The following is a 13,732-nucleotide window of genomic DNA, read 5'->3' on the forward strand; positions in this document are numbered from 1 at the left end:
CTGTTTAACTTCTACATCCTTTTTGGGGAATGAATTAGTAGGGATGTACATTCATTTCATTTGTATTGGGAGTTACCCACATAACTCCCGGACTTTATAGTATCCATGTAAAAAAAAGGGTAGTGTGGGCATAACTTGAGTTATTAAACATAACTTGTGTGTACTATAAATTCCAGGAGTTAAGTGCAAAACTCCAAAATGAATGAAACAAATTCACTTCCCTAACAGTTAGGGATTCTGGACCAACAACGGACCCTCTGATACATCACTATGCACAATTAAAACAGTAAAGTCCTGGCCAGACTTTAAACATTGAGGAATTTTGGATTCCCTTCTCTAATGCTGTCTCCACGATCTGACTGACTTCACCTCCATGCAATATACATATGCAACATTCTGTGGAGCAATTTCCAGAGGAGATATCTCAGCACAGTCTGGGCTGGCCAACTGGCCATAAGCTGGCTCCATAGAGTCTCAAATGGGGGATGATCGCATCCCAGAACCATGGGATATGGAAGCTCGGGAAGTATTTCCATTTTTGTGTAGGCTTGTCCTGCTAAAGTCATCAATAAGACCTGACTGATTGGGTACTGTTATTGGTCACCATGATGCGGGTGTCACTTTCTTCTTGTAATCGATATACCTTCCCTGGGCTAGCTCCTTACTTTTGAGTGTCTTCCCGCACCCTGAATCTACCAAAACTTTGTTAGGGATCTCATCCAAATGGGTTCACAAAGTCCTTAAGTTCCAAACGAGGAATATCCATGAAGTTACAGCTCCCATTCTTCATCTTCTAGCCAGGGGAAGTCTTTTACAATGTCTTCCTTTTATCCTCAATGGAATATGACTGTGGAACCTGTTTCACTTTATCTTCAGCACTTCTCATCAAGGGTTTGTCGTTCCCTTCTTTGCCATAAGGGTACAACTCCTCCCCATATCCATTCTCGGCACACAGTGAGCAAAAGAAGGAACTATCTGTATCCTTGCTCCTAGGTTGTACAGATACCTCTTTTCTCCTCAGAGCCGGTGCTAGTACCTGCTTTGGAAGTTTTCCTTTGAACTCTGTCTCCATCTGCTCGTTGGTGTGTATAAACCGTTTATCTGGACTGATCTATCTGCATTCAAGGAAAGGAAATTATTAGATAAGAAGAAATTTCACCTTGTACAGGGATGTCCTTCAGGTCCCTGCTAATTTGCTACTTATTTTATAGCAAAATGCACTGTTCTCTGATTTCTTATATTCTTGATATAGAATATGTTTGCAAAGTCTTTTCAACTAGTACAATTGAAAGTAGTTTCTTCCTTTCCTCTATTATGAATCATTATCAGTAAGGATAAAGTTAACTATATAGTAAGTAAGATACATAGGTGGTTGGTGCTTGCTGTTACATCAAGTTCAAAATTAAGTTTGCTTTGATAGAGTTATGCTGAAAAGCAGCAGGGTGGTAGAGAATAAGAGGAGGCAGGAATGGAAGAAATGAAATGGAAAGGGGGAAAAGTGCTATCAAGAAGATTTTATGAGCCTGAGATTCTTAGAAAATAAACGAAGAATTGTAAGGAATTCCAGTTCACCAACCTGTACAAAGATACATGACTGTAATATTGTCCTTGAAGGGAAATGGGAAAACAGCAAACTGGGTAGGAAGGGAAGTTGGTGGGAAAAGGTGACAAAGCATGAAAAAAAGAGTAGGTGATTTAGATGACTTAAACAATATTCTTTTCAACTAGAAAATTGATAGCATGTGAGAAAACACTTTTTCCTAAAGAGAGAGCTATGGGAATAAGCGTATCACGTAGATTTAGCCAAATTTCTATTGATGTCAAGCTATGTAGAGAATGGATAACGTGGCATTCTAAACGCATGACTGCACTATCTCTAAATGCCATTTGAACTCCTTGTTTCAAATTTTAATGTCTAGCAGCAGGTTGCAATTTTCTTTTTTTCTCTGAAGAGAATTATTACAAGTTAGTCTATCGTTTCCATATTTGTAGTTAGTTGACCATCAAATTCATGCCAAAAAATTGATATTTACAGTTTGGATGGATGAAAACTGACAGAAGTGTCTCTACTCAGTCAGGTTCCAACTGTACTGTGGATTTTGACATTTGTTAATTTTTAGCTTTTACTGTCTATATTAGTGTATGTCAAGTTCTCCAACTCTTTTTACGCATGTGCAGTAAATGTGTTTAAGTACGAATAAGAGATTTAAAGGCATTTGCTTGGTATTTTTCCTTGACTAGTCTTCTTCCTGAAACCTTAATTGGAAGTCTGTGCAACATGCATTTGTTGGTATTTTATCGAAAAATTCTTGGCGATACACTCCTGAAAGAGAGAGTAAGCAGGCAAAATGCAGGTAAGAATCACTCTTGTGATAATTACATAATCCTTTTGCAATAATGTTGATTGTTTCTATATAAAAGAGTTGCATGTTTTCATTTTTTAAGAGAGAGTAGTATACCACTTGCTTTTTTGAGGTTGGTATTCAAAGGCTTTGGGTATATAACATTTGGAGTTAGACAGACAAAAACTGAAATTTAAAAATTTCCCCCTGCTGCCTGTCTAAATTTTATCTGGATAACTCATTATCCGTACAGACGTTAGCTGGATAAAAATGCTCTAGGGGCATTCTGGGAAAGGGATTAAACTTTAGCCGGCAAGCACTGATATTCCGCACTATCCACCTAAAGTTAGCCAGATAAGTGTGGTCAGAAAAATACCTGTCCTAAAGATACCTGGCAACTTTAACTAAGTATATTCAGCAGAAACTTATCCATCTAAATTCTACAAAATACCCATTTAACTTTTGTGCTCATTGACTCACTGAATATCAACCTCTTTACCCCACTGGGCACAGTTATAAAATTACCCTCCTGTACGTACATTGTACATGTAGACTTTAGCCCATAAGTTCACTTTGAAAATTTGCACGCATGTTGCTGTGGTATGCACACAAACTCACCCGCACAAAGTTATCCTGTTGTATCAAAGACTTAACTTGTGAAGGTGAACTTACAACATTCTTTTTAAATTCAAAAGTATGCATGTAAGTTCCAACTTGCCTCCCTCCCTTGGAACACTTCTCAAGTTTGCATAAAAATCGCATACCACACATACTTTTACATGCACTAAGCCTGGGTCAATTTGAAAACAGCTATGTATGTGCATAAACAGGGTTTTATGTGCATATATGACTTTGAAAATCTGGCCCAAAAAGTGCATTAGTGGTATCTGGAATGTCTGTTTTATTTCTATCAATATAATTCAGTATTTATTTTGGGTTTTATTTGGTTTGTTCAAGTATGTGCCATTATATATGTTTTATAGTTCTAGAAAATGAAATAGAAAAGAATAGTATATATTCTTGTTAAAAGTATTGAAATACTATTTGACCATTAAAAGTAGCCACTGCAGCTGAATAACTTTAGGACTGCATGAGAGCAGTCCTAAAGTTATCCAGTTACACTTTTCTGACTAACTTTGATATAGCTGGTATATTTGGTGGCGATAGCTGGTATATTTGGTGGCATGTTTGTTCTGCTGAATATCTGAGTCAGATAAATGTATCTAGCTAACTTTGCTGGCTGCCAGTGGCTGAATATGGACCTCCTTCTCTTTTCCCCAACCCCTACCCCTTTTTTCTATTTCTGTTTAAAAAGTCATCCTCCTGCTTCCCTCAGCCTGAAACATTTTTGATCATCTTTGACTCCTTTCTCTCTTTATCTATACTGTAAAACACTGCTAAAACTTGTCATTTCTTTATAACATAATCAAAATCCATCTCTTTCTTTCTTAACACATTAACAAAACCCTTTTCCCTGTACGTACCAGGATCAGTCCAGACCACTGGGTTGTGTCTCCCTTCCAGCAGATAGAGTCAGAGAAAAAAGCTGAAAAGCACCCACCTCTTACACTGGTGTGCCACCTGCGATCCTTCAGTATTTCTCTGACTCCAGCAGATGAGGGTGACAGAACCTGAGGTCCTGATCCTTTAAAAAAAAAAAAAAAGAAAACAAGGAAAACAAACAAACTAGAAATTATAAGACCTAATGGTGTTTGTTTTTACCAGTGGCTAAATCAAACTGTTTAAAAGTAGTTATTCTTTCTGGAGGTGAGCAGACTCAGTCCTCCCAAGGCTGTGGCCTTGGTTGAGGCACGGCTGGGGTTAGATACCCCGTTAGCCGTTTTCCCGGAGCCGCTTCTTCTACCGGTGAGTAGGGGGATTTACCGGTGGGCCGGTCCCTCCCCCTTGCACCCTGAGATGGCATAATTCCTCGGGGGTGGGGGGGGGCTGCCTGTGCCGCGATTGAGGTCCCAAGGGAGTTTCTTCCCCTGGGTGACTGCGTGTCAGCGTTTAAAAAAAAAAAATTTAGTTATTTTTCTACCATATGCACAGGTTTCCCGGGGCTCTGGAGGGGCGATTTTCGCCAATTTTTTCGGCCTCATGCTCGCTCCCTCTCCGCTGGTATGCCGCGGGGTTTAGCGTGTTCAGCATGCGGGGAGCCAGTGGCGCAGCTCTCCCGTGATGGCCTTTGTACATGGTGCCTCCCGGGAGGGGAAGGACCGTCGGAGAGCAGCAGCAGGTCGTTTTCAGTGCGCTCCCGTGGCACAGGGAGGAATTTGCACCTCTGATGGCCTCAGCCTGCCCTGTCCCCGACTAGCATGGGAATGGTGGCCATTTTGCCTCCACCACGCTCCAGTGTAGGGCTGGATGCAGGGGGAGGGGAGATCCCGTCTCCGCTCTCCCCACCGAATGTGAGCCCTGTTAGTCAGCGGCTCCCAGTGCCTGCCTCCCCTCCGAGCTCTGACCCCCCTGTGGGGGGGGGGGGGGGGCCTTAAAGGGGCAGCTTCTCTTTTCTTCCAAATTTGTGCTTTTAATGCACAAGGCATTTTTGGAGGCCGAAGCTGAGTGGCAGGCTGAGGAACTTCCACCTGTGAAGGTAGCTAGGCTTTCTGGGGGTTCCGATTCCTCCAGAGGGAGGACGGGCCGTGCGGATTTGGATCTCTCCGGGACCCCGGCCTCCGATCCACCGGATCCCCCTTTGCTGGACCCTCTTCTTGTGGATATTGTCGGGGATGCTGATGAGCCCATCCCAGTTGAGGAGATGACCTGAGGGTCCTCATATTATTTCGGAGGGAGGAGCTTGATCATTTAATCCCTCTTGTTCTTTTTTTCTATTTATGAATTTTCACAATTTATAACGACAAAGCATTATAATACATACAGATTTGTAACATAATCAAATAAAGAATTTCATATTCCACATATTATTTATCAATATCTGTTACATTTATAAGTAATCCAGGAGATATCTATATACTGAGCGAATTACAGGAAAACAGACCATTTAGAAAGAACACTTGGGGGATTTATAAATTTCTGCCACTCTTATATGTTGCAGTTGGACACTGCTGGAGAGATAGTGGACCCTTGGGCTGACCTACCTAGGGAGGCAGGGTAGGCCGGGAGGCGGAGCCACAGGCCAGAGGGGTTCACCCAGGAACCAGGGACCCCCTCGGGAAGAGCCCGTAGGGTCTCGGGTCCTCGGGACTTGGAAGTGAGACAGAAAGTCCAGAGGCTGAGATAGGCGTAGACCGGGACCAGGGTGAAGAGATAGGGTAGGAAGTCCAAGGTACCCGGAAGGCAGGGGACCGGCTGCACAGGGCCGAGGGCCGGCTGAAGGCAGGGCAGCTGGCGTCAGCGGAGTCTGTAGCAAACCGGAGTCTGAAGCAGGCTGTAGGCTGAAGCGAAGTCTGTAGCAAGCCGGAGTCTGAAGCAGGCTGTAGGCTGAAGCGGAGTCTGTAGCAAACCGGAGTCTGAAGCAGGATGTAGGCTGAAGCGGAGTCGGAAGCAGGCCGGGGTCAGTGGCTGGCTGCAGGCTGAAGCGGAAGTCAGAAGCAAACCGGAGTCGGAGGCAGGCAGCAGGCAGAAGCGGAGTCAGAGGCAAACCGGAGTCAGAGGCAGGCAGCAGGCAGAAGCGGAGTCAGAGGCAGGCAGCAGGCAGAAGCGGAGTCAGAAGCAAGCCGGGGTCGGAAACAGACGTGAAGATCACCAGGAACGCAACTAAGAACAACTATGGCGTTGTGAACCTCGTTGCAAGGCGATGAGAGAGAGTTTGAGCGCCGGTTATATCGGGACTTGGGCGTGACGTCAGCAGCGCGGGCAGGGCCAGGCTTCCGGGAGTTGAGCGCTCAAGAGGGACGTCCTCGCGCGCGAGGCTGACGAGAAGCAGGCACGTAATGGCGGCCGCCACGTGGAGTGAGAGAAGCCCCCGGGGCCCGGAGCGGGCAGAACGCGGTGATCCCAGAAGCGGAGGTAGGCGGGCCTGGGCCCTAACAGAAGGGAAGCGGTGGGGACCGCAACAGTACCCCCCCCTTTACGGCCCCTCTTGAGAGGACCGGGTTTCTCCGGGTGGTCACGGTGGAACTGTTGCAACAAGGATTTATCCAGGATGTTGCGGCTGGGTTCCCAGGTGTTGTCCTCATCGCCGCAACCCTCCCATGCGAGTAGATACTCCCACCTCTGGTTGAAGAAGCGAACATCCAGGACCTCGCGTACCTGGTCAGTGGGATCATCGTTGATGGAAGTGGGTGAAGGATCCGGAGGTTTTCGGTGAAAGCGAGAGGGGACTACCGGCTTTAGCAGGGATACGTGGAAAACATTGTGGACTCAAAGTGAGGACGGCAACCTCTGTCCGGGGACAGCGCAAGTTTCGGCAGGGCAGGGCTCTGGCCTTCCCTCCACGTCAGCTGTCGACGAGGTCTCAGGCTTGGTCTCATTCCTTTTGCGGCCACAGGCCTCTCCGTGATGGGGGCCCTCAGGGATCTTCCCGGGGCAAGTCCTCCGGGGGCAAGTCCTTCCGGGGGCAAGTCCTCGCAATGAAGGTCGACTCCTCTGTTCCGATGATAGGCGGTCGACTCCTCTGTTCTGGTGATAGGCGGCCGCCTGTCTCTCTTCTTCAAGAAGTGGGTAAAGATTACGTCAGACCATTGGGTTCTAAGCATCATCGAACACGGCTATGCTTTGGAATTTGCACGCCCGTTGCGGGACCTGTTCTTGATGTCGCCCTGCAGGGCCCACGCGAAACGGATAGCGGTGACTCAAACCCTGGGCCAGTTGAAAGCGCTGGGAGCCATTGTCCCGGTCCCGCCGGAGGAGTTCAGGGCTGGCAGATACTCCATATATTTCGTGGTTCCCAAGAAGAAGGGCTCCTTCCGCTTGATCTTGGATCTGAAGAAGGTGAACAAAGCACTTCAGGTACCCCGTTTTCAAATGGAAACTCTCCGCTCAGTCATTGCGGCCGTCCACTCCGGTGAATATATGGCTTCTTTAGACCTGACAGAAGCGAATCTTCACATAGGGATCCGCGAACAGTTTTGGCGGTTTCTCAGGTTCATGATTCTGGGCGAGCATTATCAGTTTCAGGCACTTCCGTTCAGATTAGCGACAGCTCCTCATGTCTTCATCAAAGTAATGATGATAGTAGCTGCGGCTCTCAGGCGGAGGGGATTTTGGTTTATCCCTTTCTGGACGATTGGCTCATCTACGCAAAGTCAGAGGAGCTTTGCAGGGCAGTGGTTGTCGGTAGTGGACCGGCTCCAAACCCTCAGTTGGGTCGTCATTTTTTCCAAGAGCCAATTAGTCCCGTCCCAGGTGCTGAACTTCTTGGGTGCTCGGTTCGAAACATCGGTCGGCAAGGTCTTTCTCACGCAGGAGCGAATCAACAAGTTAACGGCACAGATCCGGCGGCTGTTATCTCTACCGCTACTCTGGGTTTGGGATTACTTGCAGGTGCTTGGTTCTATGGTGTCTACTCTAGAGTTAGTCCCTTAGGCCTTTGCTCATATGAGACCCTTGCCGAGGGCGTTACTTTCTCACTGGGACCCGAAGTCAGAAGAGTTCCAGATCCGATTGCCAATCTTGGAACCTTGCCAGGTCCAGTCTCCATTGGTGGTTGATTCCGGCCCACGTGCAGCACGGTATGGACCTGGAGGAGCCCCAGAGGGTGGTCGTGATGACAGACGCCAGCCTCTCTGGCTGGGGTGCGGTTTGCCAGTCGAGGGCAGCACAGGCCGATGGACAGAGCAGCAGGCAAAATTGTACATAAATCGCTTGGAAACCAGGGCAGTACATCTGGCGTTGCGCAGTTTCCTCCCACTGGTGAGCCGTCAATCAGTGCGAGTGTTGTCCGACAATGCGACAACGGTGGCTTACATCAATCATCAGGGGGGAACCAGAAGTCATCCAGTGGCATTGGAGGCTGACCGGCTAATGCTCTGGGCGGAGCACCATCTGGTCCATCTAGCAGCTTCTCACATAGCCGGGGTCGACAACGTTCAGGTGGATTTTCTCAGTCACCAGCATCTAGATCCCGGAGAGTGGGCACTTTCCGAGGAGCAAATCATCTCGTGACTCTTCGGTGAGGTGTTCCTCGCCTGGACCTGATGGCAACTCAGAGAAATGTGAAGGTTCTTCAGTCACAGGAGGGAACACAGGGTGGAAGGTGTCGACGCTCTGGTCCTGCTGTGGTCTTGCGACATTCTGCTGTATGTCTTTCCTCCCTGGCCGTTGGTGGGCAAAGTCTTGCGAAGGATAGAGGCTCACACATGCTCAGCCGTTCTCATGGCTCCGAGTGACCACGGCGGCCGTGGTTTGCAGTTCTGATCAACTTAGCAGTGGACGGTCCTCTTCGGCTCGGTTATCTACCGAATCTTCTTTGACAAGGTCCAGTATTTTTCGATCAAGTGGATCGCTTTTGTCTAGCGGCTTGGCTTATGAGTGGCGGCAGTTGAGAAAGAAAGGTTATACGGATTCGGTTATTTCCACCCTCCTGCAGGCACGAAAAATGTCTACTTCGCTCACCTATTTTCGAGTCTGGAAGGTTCTCGATTCGTGGTGTAGCGGGTTGAATGTGTCCCCACATCATGCCTCAATTGTCCATATTCTGGTGTTCTTATAGGAGGGTCTGAAGAAAGGCTTGGCGTGCAGTTCTCTCAGGGTTCAAGTAGCGGCCCTGGGATGTTTGCAGGGAAAGATTGACAGGACATCCTTGGCGGCTCATCTGGATGTAACATGTTTCCTGAGAGGTGCTAAACATTTGAACCCTCCGGCTCGTCCAGTGTGTTCTTCTTGGAGTTCGAATCTGGTTCTCCGAGGCTTGTGCGGTCTTCCGTTTGAACCTTTGAAACAGGCCACCTTGAAAGATTTGACACTTAAGGCGATTTTCCTGGTGGCTATCACTGCAGCACAGCGCATCTCTGAGCTTCAAGCATTGTCCTGTAGGGAGCTTTTCCTCAGGATTTCGGATTCAGGGGTGTCCCTTAGGACGGTGCCCTCCTTTCTACCGAAGGTCGTGTCAGAGTTTCATTTGAATCAGACGTGAAGTTGCCTGCCTTCATGGATTTGGATCAGAATTTGCCTCAGGCTCGCGACTTGTGAAGATTAGATGTGCGGCAGATTCTGCTTCGCTATCTGGAGGTCACTAATGCTTTTCGTTTGTCTGATCATTTGTTTGTCTTATGGAATGGTCCTAAGAAAGGACATAAGGCAATTAAAGCCACTATTGCCCGATGGTTGAAGGAAGCCATAACTTCGACATATATTTGTCTTGGGCGCACAGTACCAGATGGTTTGAAAGTGCATTCAATCCGGTCTTGGGCGGTAAGTCAGTTTGTTTTGCTGCAGGAAATTTGCAGAGCGGCTACATGGAAATCTTTACACACTTTTGCTAAGCATTACCATTTGGACGTCTGTGCTCCGGATGGCGACTGTTTTGGCAGTAGTGTTCTTCGAGCGGGAATCTCCAGGTCCCACCCCATTTAGGGCAGCTTGGGTACATCCCAACGGTCTGGACTGATCCTGGTACGTACAGAGAAAGGAAAATTGGTTCTTACCTGCTAATTTTCGTTCCTGTAGTACCAAGGATCAGTCCAGACCCCCTCCCCCCCCCCCCCAGTGGAATCTGGAGAGTCCTTTCGGTATCGTTTTCATTCTGCAGAATCTTCTCAAGTGGACAGCATTCACGTTGCATATGGAAGTACTCCCTCCATATACATAAGTTCCAGAAGTTATACAGTTTTTTTCATTGAGTGGTTTGATATAGCCATTGGTTCTTATGTTGAGGTCATGATATGTTTCATTCTGCTATGGTATGGATTATACTGAAGGATCGCAGGTGGCACACCAGTGTAAGATGGGGTGCCTTTCAGCTTTTTTCTCTGACTCCATCTATTGGAAGGGAGACTCAACCTAGCGGTCTGGACTGATCCTTGGTACTACAGGAACGAAAATTAGCAGGTAAGATCCAATTTTCCTATTTGCACACTCATTACCTCATACTTAGACTACTGCAAGTTGCTCCTCACAGGTCCCCTAGTGAGCCATCGCTCCTCACTTCAGTCTATCCAAAATGCTGCTGTGTAACTTAACCTCCACCAGCGTCACTATAGAAAATCCATAAAATCCCTTTTCTCAAGTCATTTCATTGGCTCCCTATCCATTCCTACAAACAGTTCAAGCTTCTCTTCCTCACAAGTGCATTCAGTATGCAGCTCCTTATTAGCTCTCCTCTCTGTTTCTCTCACTACATCCCTTCTTATAAGCTCCACTCATCAAACAAATCTCTCTTATCTATGAGCTTCTCCTCCATTGCCAACTCCAGACCCCGTGCTTTCCATCTTGCTGCTTTGTACATCTAGAATAACCTTCCTCAGTTTCTGCATCATGCTCCCTCTCTTGCCTTATTTATATCCAGCTCCAAAACACATCTTTTTGAGGCAACTTTTAAATCTTGACACCTCTTTCTCCTGCTCATATCCTTGTTGTTTTAACCATTTACCATGATAAATGAAACTCCCAAATTTTCTTATTTATTCTGTTTGTCTGACTTGAATAGATTGTAAGCTCTACATAGGAGGGACTGTCTCTTGTGCATATTTATATGGGCTTGTATAGGTCTAGCAGCAGTATAAAAATAAGAGGTAGTAGTATTATACATACATGTTATAAAATTGTGTGTCCATGTGTAGCGCGCGCAAGTTTTGAAAATCTACCCCTTGGTGTAACTGGATTTATAAGGGGTTAGACAAGTTCCTGGAGGAAAAGTTTATAAACTATTATTAGCCATGTAGACTTGGGACAGACACTGCTTATCCCTAGTTATGAACAAGAAGGATTGGATTTATTCTTTGGGATCCTGCCAGGCACTTGTGACCTGGATGGCCACTGTCTTAGACAGGATGCTGGGCTTCATGGCACTTTGGTTTGACCCAGTAAGGAATTTCTTATGTTCTTAAATGAACTTTTACAAATATTTTCTAATTCAATTTTCTAAAATGTATAGTTTCCTTGTATGAGGACTATCATCAAAGTAATTGCCCTTGACGGAATTAGATGCTCTAATCTTCAGCATGAGATATTTTATTTGGTTGAAAGCAATTATCTGTCCATCTTACCTTGGCTAACCATTATCAGTGTATGGTTTTCATTTTTTATATTTTCTTTGTTTCAGATTTAATCTGTAGCCCTTTTCTAGCAACTTTTCCAAAACTCATGGAGCAGCCTGATATTATGGATGCACTTAGGGTATGTGATGAGAAATATTTTGAAAGGCAAAAAGAATTATATGACAATAGGTTATATTGTCTAACTTTTCATGTAATTTAGCAATGCTTATTTTCTGTGCATCTGTATTTTCTTTATCTTTTTCTTCTGTGGCATGGATGAATAATATATCTCCAACTATTACAGTTAGCAGTTTATAGTGCTAAATTTCTGTACCACTTTAAGGCTTAAATGTTAATGAACAGCAAGCATAGAATAATAGTCAGCTATAATCTAGTAACGGTCAGCTGTATGCATGTAACAGAAGTATTTTTCCTCTATAATGTGCCACTAATATTTATAAGTTAGAGCTCTCCATGCTATTTTGGGAAAAGAAAATAGCTGAATTTGTTCGCAATTTTATGTAGCACACAGTGGCGTAGCCACGGGTGGGCCTGGGTGGGCAGCTGCCCACCCAATTTAGACCCAGGCCCACCCAACTGACACCAGAACTGCAAGGCTGTCGCGGGATCCCATCCCCGCGACAGTGAAGAGGAGAACCCATGCTTGGCCGACCGATCTTCCTGTTTGCGGGGGGAGGGGGGGAGCGGAAGCGCAGTGTACAGCTTCCACTTCCTCCCCCCAAAGCAGGAAGATCAGCTGGCCTCTCCTGCTATCTTCGGGCCGTATGGCCGACCGATCTTCCTGTTTGGGGGGGGGGGGGGGAGGAGAGCGGAAGCGCCGCGCACAGTTTCCGCTTCCTCCCCCCAGAGCAGGAAGATCAGCTGGCCTCTCCTGCTGCCACTGGCCTCCTGCGTACAGCCGACCGATCTTCCTGTTGGGGGGGGGGGGAAGAAGAGCGGAAGCGCCGCGCACAGCTTCCGCTCCCCCCCCCCCCAGCAGGAAGATCGGTCGGCCGTATGGCTCGAAGATAGCAGGAGGCCAGTGGCAGCAGGAGAGGCCAGCTGATCTTCCTGCTCTGGGGGGAGGAAGCGGAAACTGTGCACGGCGCTTCCGCTCTCCTCCCCCCCCCCCCCCCCCAAACAGGAAGATCGGTCGGCCATACGGCCCGAAGATAGCAGGAGGCCAGTAGCAGCAGGAGAGGCAGGTGATCTTCCTGCTCTGGGGGGAGGAAGGGGAAACTGTGCACAGGCTTGAATGTGTATGTGAGGATGAGAATGGGAGCCTTGTGTGTGTGTGGGTGAAAATCGGACCCTGGGTGTGTATGGGAGTGAGAATGGAGTCTTGAATGTGAGTGGGTGATAATGGAAGCTTGAATATGTGGGTTGGAAGCTTGAATGTGTGTATATATGGGTGAGGATGGAAGCTTGAATGTGTATATATATGGGTGAGAATGGGAGCCTGGGTTTGTGTGTGTGGGTGAGAATGGAAGCTTGAATATGTGGGTAAGAATGGGTGCTTGAAAGTGTGTATGTGTGGGTGAGAATGGGACCTTAAATGTGTGTATGTGTGGGTGAGAATGGGAGAATGGGTTTGTGTGTGTGGATGAGAATGGGTGCCTGGATGTGCGTCTGTGTGTGCATAAGAATATAAGCCTGGGGAGGGGTGAGAAAGTGAGAGCTTGTATGTGTGTCTGCAGAGAATGTGAGCTGGGGGGGGGGGGGGGAGAGCATATGAGAGTGAGAGCCTGAGTGTGTGAGGGAGTCTGTGAGAGAAAGCATTTATGTATATATGTGTGTGTGTGTGTGGAAGGGAAGAAGACAGTAGTAGAAAAGACACTGAAGAGGAATTAGGAAATGAGCGACAAGGGAAAAAATGGGAAAGAGAGACCAGGACCAACTGATTAGAAAAATACAAAGATCAGACAACAAAGGTAAAAAAAAAAAAAATATATATATATATATATATAGAGAGAGAGAGAGAGAGAGAGATGTTAGCAATTTAAATATGTCATCTTTGGGAATGTGCATTCTTATATTTTTGTATTTTGCTCTTTCTTAAGTATTCCACTGTTCAGACATTTTAGTTTCTCAGGCTTTCTATTTTGGCTTTATCTACATGTTTCTGTTTCTAATTTATAGTCTCTTATTTCTATATTAGGTAAGGGTCGGTCTCAGTTTTGCCTGTTTGTGACAGAAATGAGTATTTCTAGCATATAGTTTCTCTGTAGTAGTAGTCCAGCCTGTTCTGTTATTCCCGTAGGTGATGTATTAATGTTCTAGGGCCTGGTG

At 46.5% G+C, this 13,732-nt stretch overlaps 1 protein-coding gene across 5 annotated transcripts in view; it reads left to right on the plus strand.

The window, feature by feature from the left end:
* NPHP1 (nephrocystin 1) overlaps window positions 1–13,732 on the plus strand; it is a 382,880-nt gene that overhangs the window by 290,288 nt on the left and 78,860 nt on the right. For 3 of the 5 annotated variants that reach the window (XM_029594329.1, XM_029594331.1, XM_029594332.1), the window contains 2 exons: window positions 2,242–2,354; window positions 11,509–11,582. In XM_029594329.1, coding sequence (XP_029450189.1) covers window positions 2,242–2,354; window positions 11,509–11,582 — 187 coding nt within the window. The remainder of the gene's footprint in view (window positions 1–2,241; window positions 2,355–11,508; window positions 11,583–13,732) is intronic. The other 2 variants (XM_029594333.1, XM_029594330.1) reach the window with 1 other exon arrangement.

This window comes from Rhinatrema bivittatum, chromosome 3 (assembly GCF_901001135.1).
Source record: "Rhinatrema bivittatum chromosome 3, aRhiBiv1.1, whole genome shotgun sequence".
Lineage (NCBI taxonomy): Eukaryota > Metazoa > Chordata > Amphibia > Gymnophiona > Rhinatrematidae > Rhinatrema > Rhinatrema bivittatum.